This window comes from Sander lucioperca, chromosome 12 (genome assembly GCF_008315115.2).
Source record: "Sander lucioperca isolate FBNREF2018 chromosome 12, SLUC_FBN_1.2, whole genome shotgun sequence".
Taxonomy (NCBI): Eukaryota; Metazoa; Chordata; class Actinopteri; order Perciformes; family Percidae; genus Sander; species Sander lucioperca.
This window is the reverse complement of record NC_050184.1, coordinates 21,491,394-21,509,822: the sequence shown is the minus strand read 5'-3', so window position 1 is coordinate 21,509,822 and position 18,429 is coordinate 21,491,394. Positions and strand designations below refer to the sequence as shown.

The window sequence follows — 18,429 nt, the reverse complement described above, 5'->3', positions numbered from 1 at the left end:
AGCTCACAGACCAGTCCAGGATGTAAGGCCTCTACGTGAAGTTCAGTATGACATGGTTGACCACATGCCAAATTATGATGAAAAGAGGCTACCAGATGCAAGATGCCATACTGTACAGGAAAGACACACGTCTTCTGTGACAAGTGCAACATCCACTTGTGCTTTGTGCCACACCGAAACTGCTTCAAGGCTGCTCATCGAAAATGAGTATACATGAAAACATCCACAAGCTGATGTCTTCTCAAGTTCACGTTCCAGTTCCATTCCAAGTAAACGTGCTATCAGTTCATTAGCCTACTATAAAAAGTATGGTTATGTGTTGGAAGTTCCACGATAGTTTACTGAAGTAAAAACTGATTTTTTTTTTTCAGGTAATCTTATCTACAATCATACATCTATTGTGTTCATGTGCATGTTCAGATTGAGTCATTTCTCTATCTCTATCTGGGTTTTCCTGGTGATGACCTCACTGCTGTACCCTACCCCACGCTGAAATACCCCTATCAAGTTCATGTGCATGTTCAGAACTGTACACAGACTCAAAACCATGCAAACATCCAGTTCCAGATGTTTAGGTCATACCTGATTGATTACTATGTGGAAAAATTCAGCCTTATTTTTCTTAAGTGTTTATGACATTTTACGCCCATCTTGTCGTGGCGTCCATTGGAATGGACATGAAAAAATACTATTAAAAATATGAGTTACCAAAAATGTTTTTTCCACTTTGTTTTTATGTTGGAGAGGAGTCAGAATTTTACCCAGTCAAAAGAATGTGGGTCTGAAGGGGTTAATGAATACCAGTAATGCAACAAGGACGAAGCCTGTAAACTGCTGTTAGTTTATTCAGAATGGAACGGATCGCAAATGGATCCGAATGAAGAAACGTAAAAAAAAAGCTCAGCGGAATAGTGAGGGGAACAGATCAAGGCAGCAACATAATCAAAGCCTACTTTCTGGTGGGGCTGTGCAATCTGGAGAAAATCAAATATCACGATATTTTTGACCAAATACATCGATATCGATACCGCAACGATATTGTACTATTGGTGCTTTGACAAAATATTTACACAATGAGATTTTTGATAAATAATCATCAATAATGTAGATATAATGTCTAAGTGGTTAAAGGCAAATTATAGAACAGCTAGAACAGTCTGGTAAGATCAGAAAATGACATCTCTTTACTGTAATGCAGCCTTTAAAACCAGGAAAACACTAAACTTAACATGTAACCATATTACAATTCTTCAAAATCTAAGACGGTATCTAGTCTCATATCACGATATCGATATAATATCAATAAATTGCCCAGCTCTACTTTCTGGTCTCCATCACCTAATTAATACTGTCCTTCACCACGGTCTCATCACCTAATTAATACTGTCCTTCACCACGGTCTGCGTGCCGACGCACCGGCCGACAACAGTGCTGCAGAGGGGGGGGACACGATGTAGCCCAGTTTACCTCCCACTCAGGTCAGAGCAGGACATCCACCCAGAGCTACGGGAGAAGCTGGAGAGGCAGAGCTTTCTCCCCACCGAATAAGGCTAATAAATTAACGATTAAATAAAACCCACAAATGCTTGGTCAAGGGCCCGGCCCGGTTCGGGCATAGAATCTAAACTCTAGTTTCGATTAGCGCAAACATGGATGCTGAGGAGGTGAAACGGAGGTGACTAACGCCGTGCAACCGGTAACCAGTAACATGGCTCGAGCACGGCATTTGTTGTTCAACTGGTCATGGCTGTTATCCAAGATGGCGGCCGCACATATACATTAACGCTACTGTCTTAATAAACTCTATTTAATAAACTGTCTGTACACTTACAAAGTTCTCAATGCTTCAGTTTGCATGTAGGGACTCTCATGATGCTACCGTGGAAGTGTGGTGATATTTTGAGCCTTGTTAGTGGTGTAGAAATAGTGATTTACCCTCTGCTCTGAAAGCTAGCGTCAGCAGATAATCAGCGGTTTGCACTAGCTTGTTTCAAGCTAGAGACACATTAGATTAGTATGAAAACATGTCCCAGAGAACGGTCAACTCAGTACTAGAGATGCACCGATTACAACTTTCTAGGCCGATTCCGATTTTCCTTGAGTTAGGCCAGCCGATACCGATTTTGATTTAATTTTTTCTAACCACTTTACAGCACACACAAATATTTATTTTCTATCTTTTCTTTAATAGAACATGTGTTGAACAGATAATGGATCACTATAAAATAGAACTATATAAATTACTCCTGGTGTGGGACATTCACACACATCTAAAGAGCAACGTTAGAACCATTTCCTTCTTTTCACATCCAATATCCAACTAAAGAAATGTGATTTAGGTTTTTGGTGTCGTCCCTCCACGCCCTACTTTCTCCTTGCAGGTGTTGCATATTGTAAACTTGTTATCTTCTGCACACACGCTGAAGAATTCCCAAACAGCTGACATGTTGCAGGTTAATTCACCAGGTTCCTACATGTGGGAGAATAGCACCGACACACCGCGAGCGGGTACGCGCCACACGGAGGAAAAGTTGAGAGAAAGGAAAAAGAGGCTGTGTGGTGGCGTCCGTGTGTGCGTGCGTCCTTGAGAACTGTAACTGGTATAACTTATGTTGTCAGTTAATTGGAGCGTTGACCGGCATGAAATCACCATATGTCAGACTGACCTGCCGGTCGCCGGTCATGGCCCAGCACGTGAAAACCGGCCAATTCCGGTCACCGGCCGGTCTATCGGTGCATCTCTACTCAGTACAAATCTGTTATTAACCCCTAGGTTAATTTTGTGCGGAATTGTCCTTTAATATAAAGTCAGGTACATTAGCTGAAGCTAATATTTTAGTAGGAGCACATGAATGCTCCATTAACCCCCTCGCCCCCCCCCCCCCCTGGCTTTAAATAAGTCTGGTGTTGGTACCCCTGGTTTGAAGGCGGGCAGTCCCAGTCCGACCCCGATCGTGGCTTTGTTGGGGTTCACCACCGAGTTGTAGTGGATGTTGCGGTGGTAGCTCACTCTGATTGGCTCGTCGTTGTTCTGGTGGATGCCGTGGAACGTGTTGATTGGCTCTGTGAAGGGAGGAGGAGGAGGGGGCGTGAAGTTGGTGGGATGTTTACTTAAAGTGTAACTCTCAACAAAATGCAACCTAGGGTCTTTTTGTGAATGTACCTGAGTCAAACTTTAGTTTAAAAGCATATTTAGGACGGAAACGCCACTTTTAAGATTGACCGTATTCTCATTTTTCGGTCAAATGGCCTTTTGAATGGGAGAGCTAGGGACACTTTGATGCTAGCCTCAAAATAGTTATTTTTAAAACACTAAGAAGGCTCGACACAACATGAGACTTTGCTCCAAGTATCACCAGGAGCTCTACACCTTAACTCTACCGGTGACCAAGATATACTATAACCAGGAGCTCTACACCTTAACTCTACCGGTGACCAAGATATACTATAACCAGGAGCTCTACACCTTAACTCTACCGGTGACCAAGATATACTATAACCAGGGGCTCTACACCTTAACTCCACCGGTGACCAAGATATACTATAACCAGGGGCTCTACACCTTAACTCTACCGGTGACCAAGATATACTATAACCAGGGGCTCTACACCTTAACTCCACCAGTGACCAACGGATATCCTAAATCTGTGGCTACTTGTTTTGATATCGACTCGTTTTGATTGCCGAGGTGGTAGCAGCCGGAAACAACCAGAGCTACGGTGAGTTGTTCAAAACCTTTTTTTTTAGTAAACTCTGAACACAACCAATGTTGTCAAGTCTTCCGTTAAGGTGTAGAGCTCCTGGTGATACTTGGAGCAAAGTCTCATGTTGTGTCGAGCCTTCTTAGTGGTTTAAAAATAACTATTTTGAGGCTAGCATCAAAGTGTCCCTAGCTCTCCCATTCAAAAGACCATTTGACCGAAAAATTAGAATACGGTCAATCTTAAAAGTGGCGTTTCCGTCCTAAATATGCTTTTAAACGAAAGTTTGACTCGGGTACATTCACAAAAAGACCCTAGGTTGCATTGTGGCGAGAGTTACACTTTAAGTTTAGTTTATTTCGGTCATTCTAAACTTACAATATTCAATACAACGGCAATGCCTTTCTTGCAATAAAACAAACAAAAAACCTAAAAAGATGTACAAGAAACAAAACAGGAATAAATGTTGGGTGACGTCACTTCTTGTTGACGTTCAAAGTATTGTCAAACAAAATGGAGGCTAGCTCGCCCCTCCCTCCTCCTCATCCCGTCCATGCTTCCTGAACGCGCATTGTGGAAGTAGCCTACGTGCTAACGCTGCCGCGGTGATGGCTCAACCAAATCCTTCTGGTCGGTTACTGGCTGGAAGACTGTTTTTGTTGCCGTTTGTGGAGCCTGGGCTGTCTACAGAGACCGCGTTTTTTACAGTGTGTTCAGGGGGCAGGCAGCTAGCAGATAGTGAGGAGATGTTTACGGTATGTGACAACAAATGTAGCCTAAAAAACGCGCGACATCGCTTAGAGCACCTTTAAGTCGAGTTCAGATCAAAGATTGGCGACGACATGAGTGTAAACTTGCTACGAGTCGGTCTGCAACGTTCTTAAGCTGCCAGTTTAGACCAATGAGACGAGACGGTCTATCATCTCCATAGCAACAACGCTTTCTACTTCCGTTCTAACTTCCGACTTTCAGGCTTTTTTTGTAGCTGAATATATCATTTGCAGCGTCTAAAAATATGAATGATAGTGATAGTGAGATGCTTGCTACTGTTGCATTTCTAGTAGAGATGAAACGGAGAAAACCACGTGATATTTCTCTGATTCTCTGCGTTTTTCTAACGCCTCTCTCTCTCTTCAGTCTCTCTCCAGCTCGCTCCACCACAAACCTCGATGAGCCTCCGTCTAAAACTCTGCCGTTTCCACCAGCTGACAGTTTGTAATATAGAAATAAAATGGATTATGGATCATTTTATTTCTATAGTTTGTACCTGACTCAACTAGCTGACTTCTCTACTGGTTGTTGAAAGAGGCAAGGGTGTAACTTTGGGTTCAACATTTTCGCTTTTTTGTCACCTTTTTTGTCGCCTTTTGGTCGCTTTTTGTTGCCTTTTGGTTGCTTTTTGGTTGCTTTTTGGTCGCTTTTTGTCACCTTTTGGTCGCTTTTTGGTCGCTTTTTTGGTCGCTTTTTTGTGGCCTTTTTGTCGTTTTTTTGTCGCCTTTTGGGTGCTTTTTTGTGGCCTTTTGGTCGCCTTTTTTGGCGCTTTTTGGTGGCCTTTTTTGTCGCTTTGAAGCATGGTCGCCTTTTCGTCCCCTTTAGACGTTGAGCCTCGGTCTAAAACTCTGCCATTTCCACCAGCTGACAGTTTGTAACACAGAAATAAAATGGATTACGGATCATTTGATTTCTACAGTTTGTAGCTGACTTCTCTATTGGCTGTTGAAACAGGCGACGCCCCATACAAAGTAATGGAGGAGTGATGTGATTGGCTGTTGCCGACAGGTGATCTGGAGGTACCTGTGCTGTACTGGTACACCTCCACCGGTCTGTTGTACATCTCAGCCATCGCCTGCATCTCGATGTGGTTGCCGTGGCAGTTGTTTTTCCTCTTCCTGTTGATGTATGTGGTGAAGTCCTCTGTCACGTAGTTGGAGAAATAGTCAGCGTTCTTCATCTGGAAGGGAAAAAAAAAACTTTATCGACACAGACAGACAGACAGGAGGAAAAAACGTTAAACAGGGTACCCTCAGGATTCTCGGAGTGACATTTAAGACCTTTTTAATACCACCCAGGATGAAATTGAATGCCAAATTCACGGCCATAAGATGGAAAATCAGTGTGGCAATAAGAGCTCTCATGCTATGAAAGCAGGGTTTCCCCAGTGTATTGTAAGCCTGGTGGCCCACCGGGCCTAAGTTGCCCCTCGCCAGGCCTTAGCCACTGGGAAGTATTTTTTAATATATTTTAAGACATTTTTAAAACAGTTGGAAACTTAGACAGTCATATTTTCAAATCTCCAGTTAGCTTTTAGCTCTGACTTAATGTGCGGCCCTATGGAATCCGTCTTATAGCTTTTATAAATTGTCAATTTTTGCGATTCCGTCCATGATTCTGTTATCACAGAAACTATTGGGCTCTACATAAATGTCATCAGTCTGGGACCAGGCCCTTGTAAAAAAAAATTTAAAAAGACACTTGCCACCGGGCTTCACAACTTTTCTGGGGGAAACCCTGGAAAGTAACATTTAAACGTTACCCACACAAAACAATTATCCATGACGTTACGCCATTTATTTATTTAATCCTACAAAAGGACAAGAAGACTTAAATGAACGTAAGTGTAACGCTCTTCAAGTGCTCATATTATGCTCATTTTCAGGTTCATAATTATATTTTGAGGTTGTATCAGAATCATGGTTTAATTTTCTAAAAACACCATATTTTTGTTGTACTGCACATTGCTGCAGCTCCTCTTTTCACCCTGTGTTCAGGTCTCTGTTTTAGCTACAGAGTGAGACCTCTCACTGCTGGAACATCTTTGTTGGCAGTCGCACATGCTCAGTAGCTAGGTAAGATCACATGATCAGTAGCTAGGTAAGATCACATGCTCAGTAGCTAGGTAAGATCACATGATCAGTAGCTAGGTAAGATCACATGCTCAGTAGCTAGGTAAGATCACATGATCAGTAGCTAGGTAAGATCACATGATCAGTAGCTAGGTAAGGACTACATGAGCTAGCTAGCTGTTTCTCCAACTTCAGTAGTACAAGGCAGGATTAGCCGGGAGACTTCTTCTAAACGAGGGCGCACTTCCAACTTTGCGTGGAATACCTGCAGAACAGGGACATGGAAGTAGTTCTATACAATTTATTTTGTAGATTAGGGTGAACTAGTGTGTGTTGTAGCAGTGTTTTGCCATTGAGAACGAGCTAGCATGCTAACGGTTAGCCACCTCGTCTCGGCTAGTGACGTAGAAAGCCGTGCAGATGTTGACCAGCTCACCCAGAGACTGAAGGCAGGACACATTCAGAAACCGTATCTCACTCTAAACAGCATGGATGGTTTATTTTCCAAGTTTGTATGTGTGGAAGCACCAGAGACACAAAATAACTCCCCAAATCCCAGAAAAAGAGATTTTTTTTCATAATAATATGGGCACTTTAAGGGCTTATTCTTAGAATATTAAATGTAAAACCGACCCCGCATGGTTCGGAGGCACTCACCAGGTAGTCCATACAGTGTTTCCGGACCACTTCGTGCATGTCCTGATCCCCGTACACCTGATCCGCTGAGAGACAGAGACACAGTTTGGGTTAGATGTCCAAATTAAAAACAACACAGAATCAGAAAACAAACTCTTTCCATCAGATATGATGAAGCCGAGTTCACATGTCAACATCAAAGCTTGACCGATGGTCCGGCGCACGTACAACGCCACGTCTGGTACGTAAATATAGATATAGACCCAACAACTGCAGTAATTCCCCCAAGAGCGAGCATTTAGTGCGACAGTGGCGAGGAAGAACCTGAAGAAACCTGGGACAGACCCAGGCTCGTGGTAGGAGGTGTCTGACGGTGCCGGTTGGGGGTGTGATGAACAGTTGCAATAACATATATAAAGATTAGGGCTGCAACTAACAATTATTTTCATAGTCGATTAATCTGTCGATTATTTTCTCGATTAATCGATTAGTTGTTTGATCTATAAAAATTAGGGATGTCCAGATCCGATCACGTGATCGGAAATCAGGCCCGATCACGTGGTTTCAGACTCGATCGGAATCGGACGTTACCTCCCGATCAGGACTGGGATATATATGTATATATATTCTCATTATTTTTTAACACATCTATAGTTATGCGGTGGCCCAGAGTTAGACCCTTTTGACTCCACACAGAAACAGCAACGCGTGCGGCATGACATCACTTTGTTGAAGAGACGCTATTGGTTAAACGCCGGCAAAGTAGAACACGGAAGCAGCTTGAAACGGAAAGCGTGAGTATGTCTGCGGTCTGGAGGTATTATAAAGTTGAATTATTATAGAAGTATCGGATCGGGACTCGGTATCGGTAGATACTCAAAATCAAATGACTCGGACTCGAGGGCAAAAAACCTGATCGGGACATCCCTAATTAAAATGTCAAAACATGGTGAAAAATGTGGATCAGTGTTTCCCAAAGCCTAAGAGGACGTCCTCAAATGTCTTGTTTTGTCCAAAACTCAAAAGATATTCAGTTGACTGTCCCAGAGGAGAGAAGAAACTAGAAGATCTTCACATTTAACGAGCTGCAATCAGAGAAATCTTATTTTTTTTAATAAAAAAATGACTCAAACGATTAATCGATTATCAAAATAGTTGGCGATTAATTTAATAGTTGACAACTAATCGATTAATCGATTCATCGTTGCACCTCTAATAAAGATAATGGAACAGTGACTAGAAATAGTAGTCGTAGTAGTTCATGTCATAGCAGGGCACTGCAGGATGTAGCGTGGCACAGCAGGACGCAGCAGGACGCAGCAGGACGCTGCAGGACGCTGCAGGACGCAGCAGGACGCAGCAGGACGCAGCAGGACGCTGCAGGACGCAGCAGGACGCTGCAGGACGCTGCAGGACGCAGCAGGACGCTGCAGGACGCAGCAGGACGCTGCAGGACGCAGCAGGACGCTGCAGGACGCAGCAGGACGCTGCAGGACGCAGCAGGACGCTGCAGGACGCAGCAGGACGCTGCAGGACGCAGCAGGACGCTGCAGGACGGTGCAGGACGCAGCAATGCACCGCAGAGCGTAGCAGTGTGTAGCAGGACCACGGCGACAGCTGCAACCATGATTTTGGTGCCATCCTAATCCAAGGAAACATGCTGGGCGAAAATAAAAACATAAGGACTCCTAGCAGATTCTGTTGACTAGTCTAGCACCAGCGAACTCTGCAACTGGAAGGACTGGCTGAAACGTGTTGCAAACGGTCTCCACTGATAAATAACACACCGGCTAACTTGGAAATGAGGTCCTATGTCCAAAATTCTGAACCACCCCTTTAACAACTGAGCAAATTTCAGGGTTTCCCCGAGTGTACTGCAAGCCAGGTGGCCCACCGTTTGCATGTTTGGTGTGTGCAGGGCCACTGGGAATCCTTTTTGTAATGTATTTTAAGATGTTACCCTGAATATAAACTGAGTAAACTCAGTGAACCCGATTTCCAAGGATTCACACCTCTTAACAGAGTAAAGATGGCACACACACACACACACACGCGCGCGCGCGCGCGCACGCACACACACACACACACACACACACACACACACACACACACACACACACACACACACACACACACACACACACACACACACACACACACACACACACACACACACACACACACACACGTATGCAAATGAGCATCACTTTGGCTCAATTTCCAGCAAGTCACATGGTCTTTCACCACCGCAATTCTCAGAACCTCCCTGACAACTTCCTTTTTCTCATCAGTTGTGTGTGTGTGTGTGTGTATGTGTGTGTGTGTGTGTGTGTGTGTGTGTGTGTGGTGTGTGTGTGTGTGTGTGTGTGAACTTTTAGTTAGTTGCAATGTTGTGCAATCTGCTGCGCTTTTGTTTCCGCCATCAAAGCAATTTGTAAACTATTGCTTTCAAAGGTGTTATACAGATAAAGTTATTAAATATGCACAACACAAGTAGCTGCCTTATCCCCAGAGGAGCCCAAGCTGGGACTGTCCTCATGTTTCGTCTCGATAACGTTTCTACTTCTGCTGTCTATTTGCATCCAAAATCTTCCCTCAAACCTAACACACAAGTCAATCTTTCCATTCTCCTTATTTCTTGTGCGACATCAAAACATTTGATTACTGAGCAGCAGCAGGTGTCAAAAACACCTAGAGGGAATCTCCCAACACATCCCCCAGTCTGTGTGTGTGTGTGTGTGTGTGTGTGTGTGTGTGTGTGTGTGTGTGTGATCCTCCTCCAGTTCTGTGGTTGTTTTACAGGGCGAGTTTGTGTCACAGTTGGTATATGTAAATGAGAATAATTCGGCATGGTTCTGCTCCTTATTAAATTATTTAAGAAATAAAAAAAATATTAAAGGTCCCATGTTGTTAAAAGGGAGATTTCCATGTCTTTGTCGATTATAAAGTGGGTCGAGGTGCTATATAAATACTGTGAACGTATCAAAATGCTCAATCCACGGAGAAATGTACCCATTCAGTATTCAGAAACTGATCCTTCAAACGAGCCGTCAGGACTTCTGTACGGTTGTGATGTCACAACTATACTTACAGTATGCAGTATGCATCTGCATACTGCATTTGTCTGTAGTATGTAGTAGGTACTGCATACTGTATTCGTCTGTAGTATGTACTAGGTACTGCAGTAGTATGTAGTAGGTGCTGCATATTGCATTTGTCTGTAGTATGTTGTAGGTACTGCATACTGCATTTGTATGTAGTAGGTACTGCATAATGCATTCATCTGTAGTATGTAGTAGGAACTGCATACTGCATTTGTATGTAGTAGGTACTGCAGTAGTATGTAGTAGGAACTGCATACTGCATTCGTCTGTAGTATGTAGTCGTCTGTAGTATGTAGTAGGTACTGCATACTGCATTTGTCTGTAGTATGTAGTAGGTACTGCATACTGCATTCGTCTGTAGTATGTACTAGGTACTGCAGTAGTATGTAGTAGGTACTGCATACTGCATTCGTCTGTAGTATGTACTAGGTACTGCAGTAGTATGTAGTAGGTACTGCATACGGCATTCGTCTGTAGTATGTAGTAGCGATTTCGAAAACGGCCTGTGTCTCAATGAGATTACCTGTATAAATACAGGTTAAATATTGGTAGAAAGTGCTGTTACAGTCATTCCCCGGCTGCAACGATGCAGATGGTGCAGATACTCCAAGAGCGGGGATGTAGAAGTCCCAGAAACGCTGACCAATCAGAGCAGTCTGGGCATTTTCAAGGGGTGGTCTTAAAGAGACAGGCGTTAAAACTGAGCGTTTCAGACTAAGGGTAAAAATAAAGTGTTTTTGAACAGTAACACATGTCAACAGGTCCTAGTACAGTCATTTTCAAACTGTTTTTGTGCCAAGGCCCAGTAATGTTTGGCCCCTTACCCTCTGGGGCCTGCTTATGTCATTTTTTTCGGGGAAAAGAAAGACTATTCATTCATTATATGAAACATTTATTAATTATTTATAGATGTGCAAAGGTTAGAGAAGCACTACAGTGGTATCTGACCTCCCCCCTGGTGAGAGGGAACAAACAACCAGGCCTGGCAGCCCAAAGCTTTTGTTTCCAGATTTTGGGAGGAGACATATGATGTGGAGGAGGGGGGGGGTGGTCTGGGGTTCTTACGCCAGGAAATGTTGAGCATTGAACACTTAATTTGCTGCATTCTGATGAATTCTTTCAACCGACTGTCACTTTTTGAATGCCTGTGCAGTTAATCGAATTTTGATCGCAATTCATGGCATTTGTGTGTGTGTGTGTGTGTCTGCGTCTGTCTGCTTGTGTGTGTGTGTGTGTCTGCGTGTATGTGTGACTGTCTTTGTGTGTGTGTGTCTGTGTGTGAGTGTGTGTCTGTGTGACTGTCTTTGTGTGTGTGTGTGTGTGTGTGTGTGAGAGAGACTGTGTGTGTGTGTGTCTACGTGTATGTGTGACTGTCTTTGTGTGTGTGTGTGTGTGTGTGTGTGTGTGTGTGTGCAAGTGTGTGACTGCATGTGTGTGGTTGTGACTGTGTGTGTGTGTGTGTGTGTGTGTGTGTGTGTGTGTGTGTGTGTGTGTGTGCGCGAGTGCGTGACTATATGTATGTGTGTGTGTGTGTGTGTCTGCGTGTGTGTGTGTGTGTGTCTGCGTGTGTGTGACTATGTGTGTGTGTGTGTGTGTGACTGTGTGTGTGTGTCTGTCTGTCTGTGCGTGCGCGCACGTGTGTGTGTGTGTGTGTGTGTGTGTGACTGTGTGTGTGTGTGTGTGTGTGTGTGTCTGTCTGTCTGTCTGTCTGTCTGTGCGTGTGCGCACGTGTGTGTGTGTGTGTGTGTGTGTGTGTGTGTGTGTGTGTGTGTGTGTGCCGTGTTCTAAAGGGTTACACAGGAAAAGTATGAATGAAAATGACAGTTTCAAGGTGTTTTCACTGTTCTAACGTTGAACTATTCAAGTTTAATAAATGCAACATCTTTCCAAAAGTCAACGAGTAATCATGTTAAATAATCCTGATTATGATTGGTTTTCTATAATCTTAGCGCCTGATTACAACAGGCTGGATACGTCTCTTGATGCCGCTCTTGTTTTAAATTGTACACATTTAACATTTTACTTTTAACCTTTTTTAAGTTTTAGTAACAAGATGACAGCAGACCTATTGACCTTTTACACTCTGGCTGTATTACATAATGCTGCTATTAATCCTTGACACATACAGTTCATCTATACTTGTCTTTTAAGACATTAAAAACAGAATAACTATAGCAATAAAAGGATATATTTCTATTCTGAAGTCCCTTGGCTGGCCAAAGACTTCAGAATAGAAACTAAGACTTTGGAGGCGATGTGCATGGAAAAACATCCAACATGTTGACGCACATTCGACGGCGATCACCGGGGCGAGGAGACCCGTATTTAGTATTTATTACAGAGACGCTTTTCAGTTGTACAGCCTGTTCTGACCTGTTGCATTCTGGGAAAGTGTGCGTTCAGTGCTGAGAGGAAACACGGAGAAAACAGGGGAGAGGAGTATTCAGTAAATGTGTTGGCTGCTGAGAAACACAACAAAGATAGACTTCTGCAGAATTAATAATAAACCACACACACACACACACACACACACACACACAGGAAACCACTCCGATTGACTCAGCCTGGACAGTATTCTAAGAAAAGGGGCGGGGGGCTGCGAGAAGTGCGTCCATCCTGTTCGTTATACCACTGATGTCGATAAAGTTGTTATCTGCCGCTCGCAGCCTCTGACACCACCCTGACCACCAGCACCAGGTCTGCAACCCGCAAAGCATCCTGGGTGCTGTAGTTCTCCAGAAACTACTGTCAAAGCTAAAACTCAGAGAATAAAGTCAAAATAAAGACAAAATAAAGCTAAAGATGTTTGTAAGGGACGGGTTTACTGGTGCTGCCGCAGTGCTGCTGAGCCAGGCAGCGAACAGGTCACTGACCAATCAGGGTGGTGGGGGGGAGGGGGGGGTCTGACACAACATCTTTCTTACTTCTGTAGAAGATTATCTTTCTGTTTAGCAGGAAACTAACTTTCTGTCAGGTTTAATGCCGCATGCTGCTGCTTAGTGTGTGTGTGTCTGTGTGTGTGTGTGTGTGTGTGTGTGTGTGTGATCCTCCTCCAGTTCTGTGGTTGTTTTACAGGGCGAGTTTGTGTCAGTGTGTGTGTGCGTGTGTGTGTCTGTGTGTGTATGTATGTGTGACTGTCTTTGTGTTAGTGTGTGTTGGTGTGTGTGCGTGTGTGTGTGTGACTGTCTTTGTGTTAGTGTGTGTTGGTGTGTGTGTTGGTGTGCGTGTGCGTGTGTGTGTGCGTGCGTGTGTGCGTGCGTGTGTGTGACTGTCTTTGTGTTAGTGTGTGTTGGTGTGTGTGTGTGTGTGTTGGTGTGTGTGCGTGTGTGTGTGTGTGTGTGTGTGTGTGTGTGTGTGTGTGTGTGTGTGTTAGGGGTGCACAATATATCGACTCAATATCGTTATCACGATATCACGTTGCGCGATATTATACCGAAAGTCTCGCGATAATTACGTGATATTTTGTTTGCGTTGCATCCCACCCGACATGTACCCAAAGAGTATAGAAGCAACAAGAGGAGAAACTCAACACAACGTTGGGTTACATTCAGTCCAAGATGGCGGAGCTTTAGTTCCATTGAGTTTCTCCTCTTGTTACGTCTATACTCTTTGATGCACCTCTTGAAAAATACACATCACTTGGTAGCGTTGTATTTCCCCCGACTCATTTCCTGGTTCTCCTTCTCCGTAAACAACATGAAATCAAGGAGAGGGTTAACTTCTCCTGCTCCAGATTTACCACCGTGGTCAGAAAGAACAGAGGAGACACTTTGGTTCTCTCACTAAGGGCGTTTTCACACATACCTCATTTGGTCCGGACTTTCGGACTTTTCAGTTTGATCCGAACCAAAATTAGAGGTGTGAAACCTCCCCTGGACCACGGTCCGGATCAAAAGACTAAATTTTGGTCTGACCAAAAGAGGTGGTCTCGGTCCGGACCAAACTGAACCGTGGTCCGGTTCGTTTACAGTGTGAAAGCATTTTTTGGATGGTTCGGACTTTGGGACCAAATACAAGAAGCTCTGGCAGACTCTCCTCGTGTTACAAGACCGGGGAATATCCTTTAAGGAATAGCTCGGTGCTTAGTGTGTAGGCTACATGAGAGAGTGACGGTGTCAGCGCTCAGAGCAGACAGCTGTCGGCTATCAGAGCTGAGAATAGATCAGCAGTTTATTTGTTAAGTGGTAGTAAATGTACAGTGTAGGTTTCCCTTTGTCTCCGAATAAATTCTCCAGAAAGAAAGTTCCCGTGTATCGCTTCTCAACATCACAACAAAACAAAAAGAGCCGCGGCAGTAGAGGAGAGCAGCAGTCAGTAGGAGAGAGCAGCAGTCAGTAGAGGAGAGAGCAGCAGTCAGTAGGAGAGAGCAGCAGTCAGTAGGGGAGAGCAGCAGTCAGTAGGGGAGAGCAGCAGTCAGTAGGGGAGAGCAGCAGTCAGTAGGGGAGAGCAGCAGTCAGTAGGAGAGCAGCAGTCAGAGGAGAGCAGCAGTCAGTAGGAGAGAGCAGCAGTCAGTAGGGGAGAGCAGCAGTCAGTAGGGGAGAGCAGCAGTCAGTAGGGGAGAGCAGCAGTCAGTAGAGGAGAGCAGCAGTCAGTAGAGGAGAGAGCAGCAGTCAGTAGGGGAGAGAGCAGCAGTCAGTAGGGGAGAGCAGCAGTCAGTAGAGGAGAGCAGCAGTCAGTAGAGGAGAGCAGCAGTCAGTAGAGGAGAGAGCAGCAGTCAGTAGAGGAGAGCAGCAGTCAGTAGAGGAGAGAGCAGCAGTCAGTAGGGGAGAGCAGCAGTCAGTAGAGGAGAGCAGCAGTCAGTAGGGGAGAGCAGCAGTCAGTAGGGGAGAGCAGCAGTCAGTAGGGGAGAGCAGCAGTCAGTAGGAGAGCAGCAGTCAGAGGAGAGCAGCAGTCAGTAGGAGAGAGCAGCAGTCAGTAGGGGAGAGCAGCAGTCAGTAGGAGAGCAGCAGTCAGAGGAGAGCAGCAGTCAGTAGGAGAGAGCAGCAGTCAGTAGGAGAGAGTAGCAGTCAGTAGGAGAGAGCAGCAGTCAGTAGAGGAGAGAGCAGCAGTCAGTAGAGGAGAGAGCAGCAGTCAGTAGGAGAGAGCAGCAGTCAGTAGGAGAGAGCAGCAGTCAGTAGGAGAGAGCAGCAGTCAGTAGGGGAGAGCAGCAGTCAGTAGGAGAGAGCAGCAGTCAGTAGGAGAGAGCAGCAGTCAGTAGGAGAGAGCAGCAGTCAGTAGGAGAGAGCAGCAGTCAGTAGGGGAGAGCAGCAGTCAGTAGAGGAGAGCAGCAGTCAGTAGGGGAGAGCAGCAGTCAGTAGGAGAGAGCAGTCAGTAGAGGAGAGCAGCAGTCAGTAGGGGAGAGCAGCAGTCAGTAGAGGAGAGCAGCAGTCAGTAGAGGAGAGCAGCAGTCAGTAGGGGAGAGCAGCAGTCAGTAGGGGAGAGCAGCAGTCAGTAGGAGAGCAGCAGTCAGAGGAGAGCAGCAGTCAGTAGGAGAGAGCAGCAGTCAGTAGGGGAGAGCAGCAGTCAGTAGGGGAGAGCAGCAGTCAGTAGGAGAGCAGCAGTCAGTAGGAGAGCAGCAGTCAGTAGGAGAGCAGCAGTCAGTAGGAGAGCAGCAGTCAGTAGGGGAGAGCAGCAGTCAGTAGAGGAGAGCAGCAGTCAGTAGAGGAGAGCAGCAGTCAGTAGGAGAGAGCAGCAGTCAGTAGGGGAGAGCAGCAGTCAGTAGAGGAGAGCAGCAGTCAGTAGAGGAGAGAGCAGCAGTCAGTAGGGGAGAGAGCAGCAGTCAGTAGGGGAGAGCAGCAGTCAGTAGAGGAGAGCAGCAGTCAGTAGAGGAGAGCAGCAGTCAGTAGAGGAGAGCAGCAGTCAGTAGAGGAGAGAGCAGCAGTCAGTAGGGGAGAGCAGCAGTCAGTAGAGGAGAGCAGCAGTCAGTAGGGGAGAGCAGCAGTCAGTAGGGGAGAGCAGCAGTCAGTAGGGGAGAGCAGCAGTCAGTAGGAGAGCAGCAGTCAGAGGAGAGCAGCAGTCAGTAGGAGAGAGCAGCAGTCAGTAGGGGAGAGCAGCAGTCAGTAGGGGAGAGCAGCAGTCAGTAGGAGAGCAGCAGTCAGAGGAGAGCAGCAGTCAGTAGGAGAGAGCAGCAGTCAGTAGGAGAGAGTAGCAGTCAGTAGGAGAGAGCAGCAGTCAGTAGAGGAGAGAGCAGCAGTCAGTAGAGGAGAGAGCAGCAGTCAGTAGGAGAGAGCAGCAGTCAGTAGGAGAGAGCAGCAGTCAGTAGGAGAGAGCAGCAGTCAGTAGGGGAGAGCAGCAGTCAGTAGGAGAGAGCAGCAGTCAGTAGGAGAGAGCAGCAGTCAGTAGGAGAGAGCAGCAGTCAGTAGGAGAGAGCAGCAGTCAGTAGGGGAGAGCAGCAGTCAGTAGAGGAGAGCAGCAGTCAGTAGGGGAGAGCAGCAGTCAGTAGGAGAGAGCAGTCAGTAGAGGAGAGCAGCAGTCAGTAGGGGAGAGCAGCAGTCAGTAGAGGAGAGCAGCAGTCAGTAGAGGAGAGCAGCAGTCAGTAGGGGAGAGCAGCAGTCAGTAGGGGAGAGCAGCAGTCAGTAGGAGAGCAGCAGTCAGAGGAGAGCAGCAGTCAGTAGGAGAGAGCAGCAGTCAGTAGGGGAGAGCAGCAGTCAGTAGGGGAGAGCAGCAGTCAGTAGGAGAGAGCAGCAGTCAGTAGGGGAGAGCAGCAGTCAGTAGGGGAGAGCAGCAGTCAGTAGGGGAGAGCAGCAGTCAGTAGGAGAGCAGCAGTCAGTAGGAGAGCAGCAGTCAGTAGGAGAGCAGCAGTCAGTAGGAGAGCAGCAGTCAGTAGGGGAGAGCAGCAGTCAGTAGGAGAGAGCAGTCAGTAGAGGAGAGCAGCAGTCAGTAGAGGAGAGCAGCAGTCAGTTGAAAAACCTCCGACACAGAGAGAGGATACGAGAGGACGGGGAAGCCCGTCTACAAACCAATCAATATAAGTAGGCCTATCTGGAGACACAGCTCACGTAGGCGTATGTGATGACGACAGGACGTAGTTTTGTCACGTAGAGATCTTTACTGCGCTTGCATAACTGCAGTGTGAAACCAAAACTTACCGGATCAAATGTAGACAATGTAACACAAACATGAACCTTGGTTCGGACTTTCAGGTGTGAAAACGCCTTAAGACTCGCTACTCGCCCCGAAGAAAATCGCCGTCACTCTCTCAATTCTTCCTCGCTCTACCACACACACGCTCGACGCACACACCAGAGCACGTATAAACATCAGCTGCGTGGAGCCTCCGCAGAACCATAAAACGAAGCGAAAGAAAAGAAAGGAGGAGAAAGAGAGAGCGAAGAGTGGAGCAAAAAGAACACAAAAGTAAGAAAATGAGTGTTGCTCTAGGAGACGACGAAATAACAGATATTGAAAGGAAACCTGCCTAGCCTACCCCCGGTTGCTTGGCAACAGTAAACAGAAATTCTCCGGTGCTACCTTAAACCACGTCTTAAAAGTTAGTTCAGAGTTATTGTTAAGTCACAAGAACGATGTTTTTGGATTTAAAAGTATTTATTTCGCGATAAAAGTAACACAATATATGAGATTAAATGCCAAACATATCAGATATACATAAATACCATGTCCTGAAGAGCTGTCCGCCATCTGGAATTATTTTCTTCGACTTCAGCCACTGACATACGTCACGCTGCCTTCACTCTGATTGGCTGTCTCACGCCGCTGCCTTCACTCTGATTGGCTGTCTCACGCTGCCCTCACGCTGCCTTCACTCTGATTGGCTGTCTCACGCTGCCCTCACGCTGCCTTCACTCTGATTGGCTGTCTCACGCTGCCCTCACGCTGCCTTCACTCTGATTGGCTGTCTAACGCTGCCCTCACGCTGCCTTCACTCTGATTGGCTGTCGCTTGTGGCCAAACGGCCACTCCCATTGAAAATGAATGGTAGCTGTCTCTTGTAGCTAACGTGACTGTAGGGTAATGCCTCCTCCTCGGTAGCTTGGAAATACTTTGGTTTTAAGTCAACAGATGTTGCATTGCATTGTTTTTTATACTGTAGTGTATATACAACCAGTACAACATGTCCTGTTCTATAGACATGGTCCTTATTTATATATTTATACTGTCCAACCAGTACAACATGTCCTGTTCTGTAGACATGGTCCTTATTTATAT

At 45.8% G+C, this 18,429-nt stretch overlaps 1 protein-coding gene across 3 annotated transcripts in view; it reads right to left on the bottom strand.

Annotated features, from left to right (window-relative positions):
* The window catches only part of otud5a (OTU deubiquitinase 5a), a 51,958-nt gene that overhangs the window by 8,193 nt on the left and 25,336 nt on the right, over positions 1 to 18,429 (bottom strand). For all 3 annotated transcript variants that reach the window (XM_031293110.2, XM_031293109.2, XM_031293108.2), the window contains exons 3-5: positions 7,202 to 7,266; positions 5,496 to 5,652; positions 2,915 to 3,063 (exon numbers count right to left, since the gene is read on the bottom strand). In XM_031293110.2, the coding sequence (XP_031148970.2) occupies positions 2,915 to 3,063; positions 5,496 to 5,652; positions 7,202 to 7,266 (371 nt within the window). The remainder of the gene's footprint in view (positions 1 to 2,914; positions 3,064 to 5,495; positions 5,653 to 7,201; positions 7,267 to 18,429) is intronic.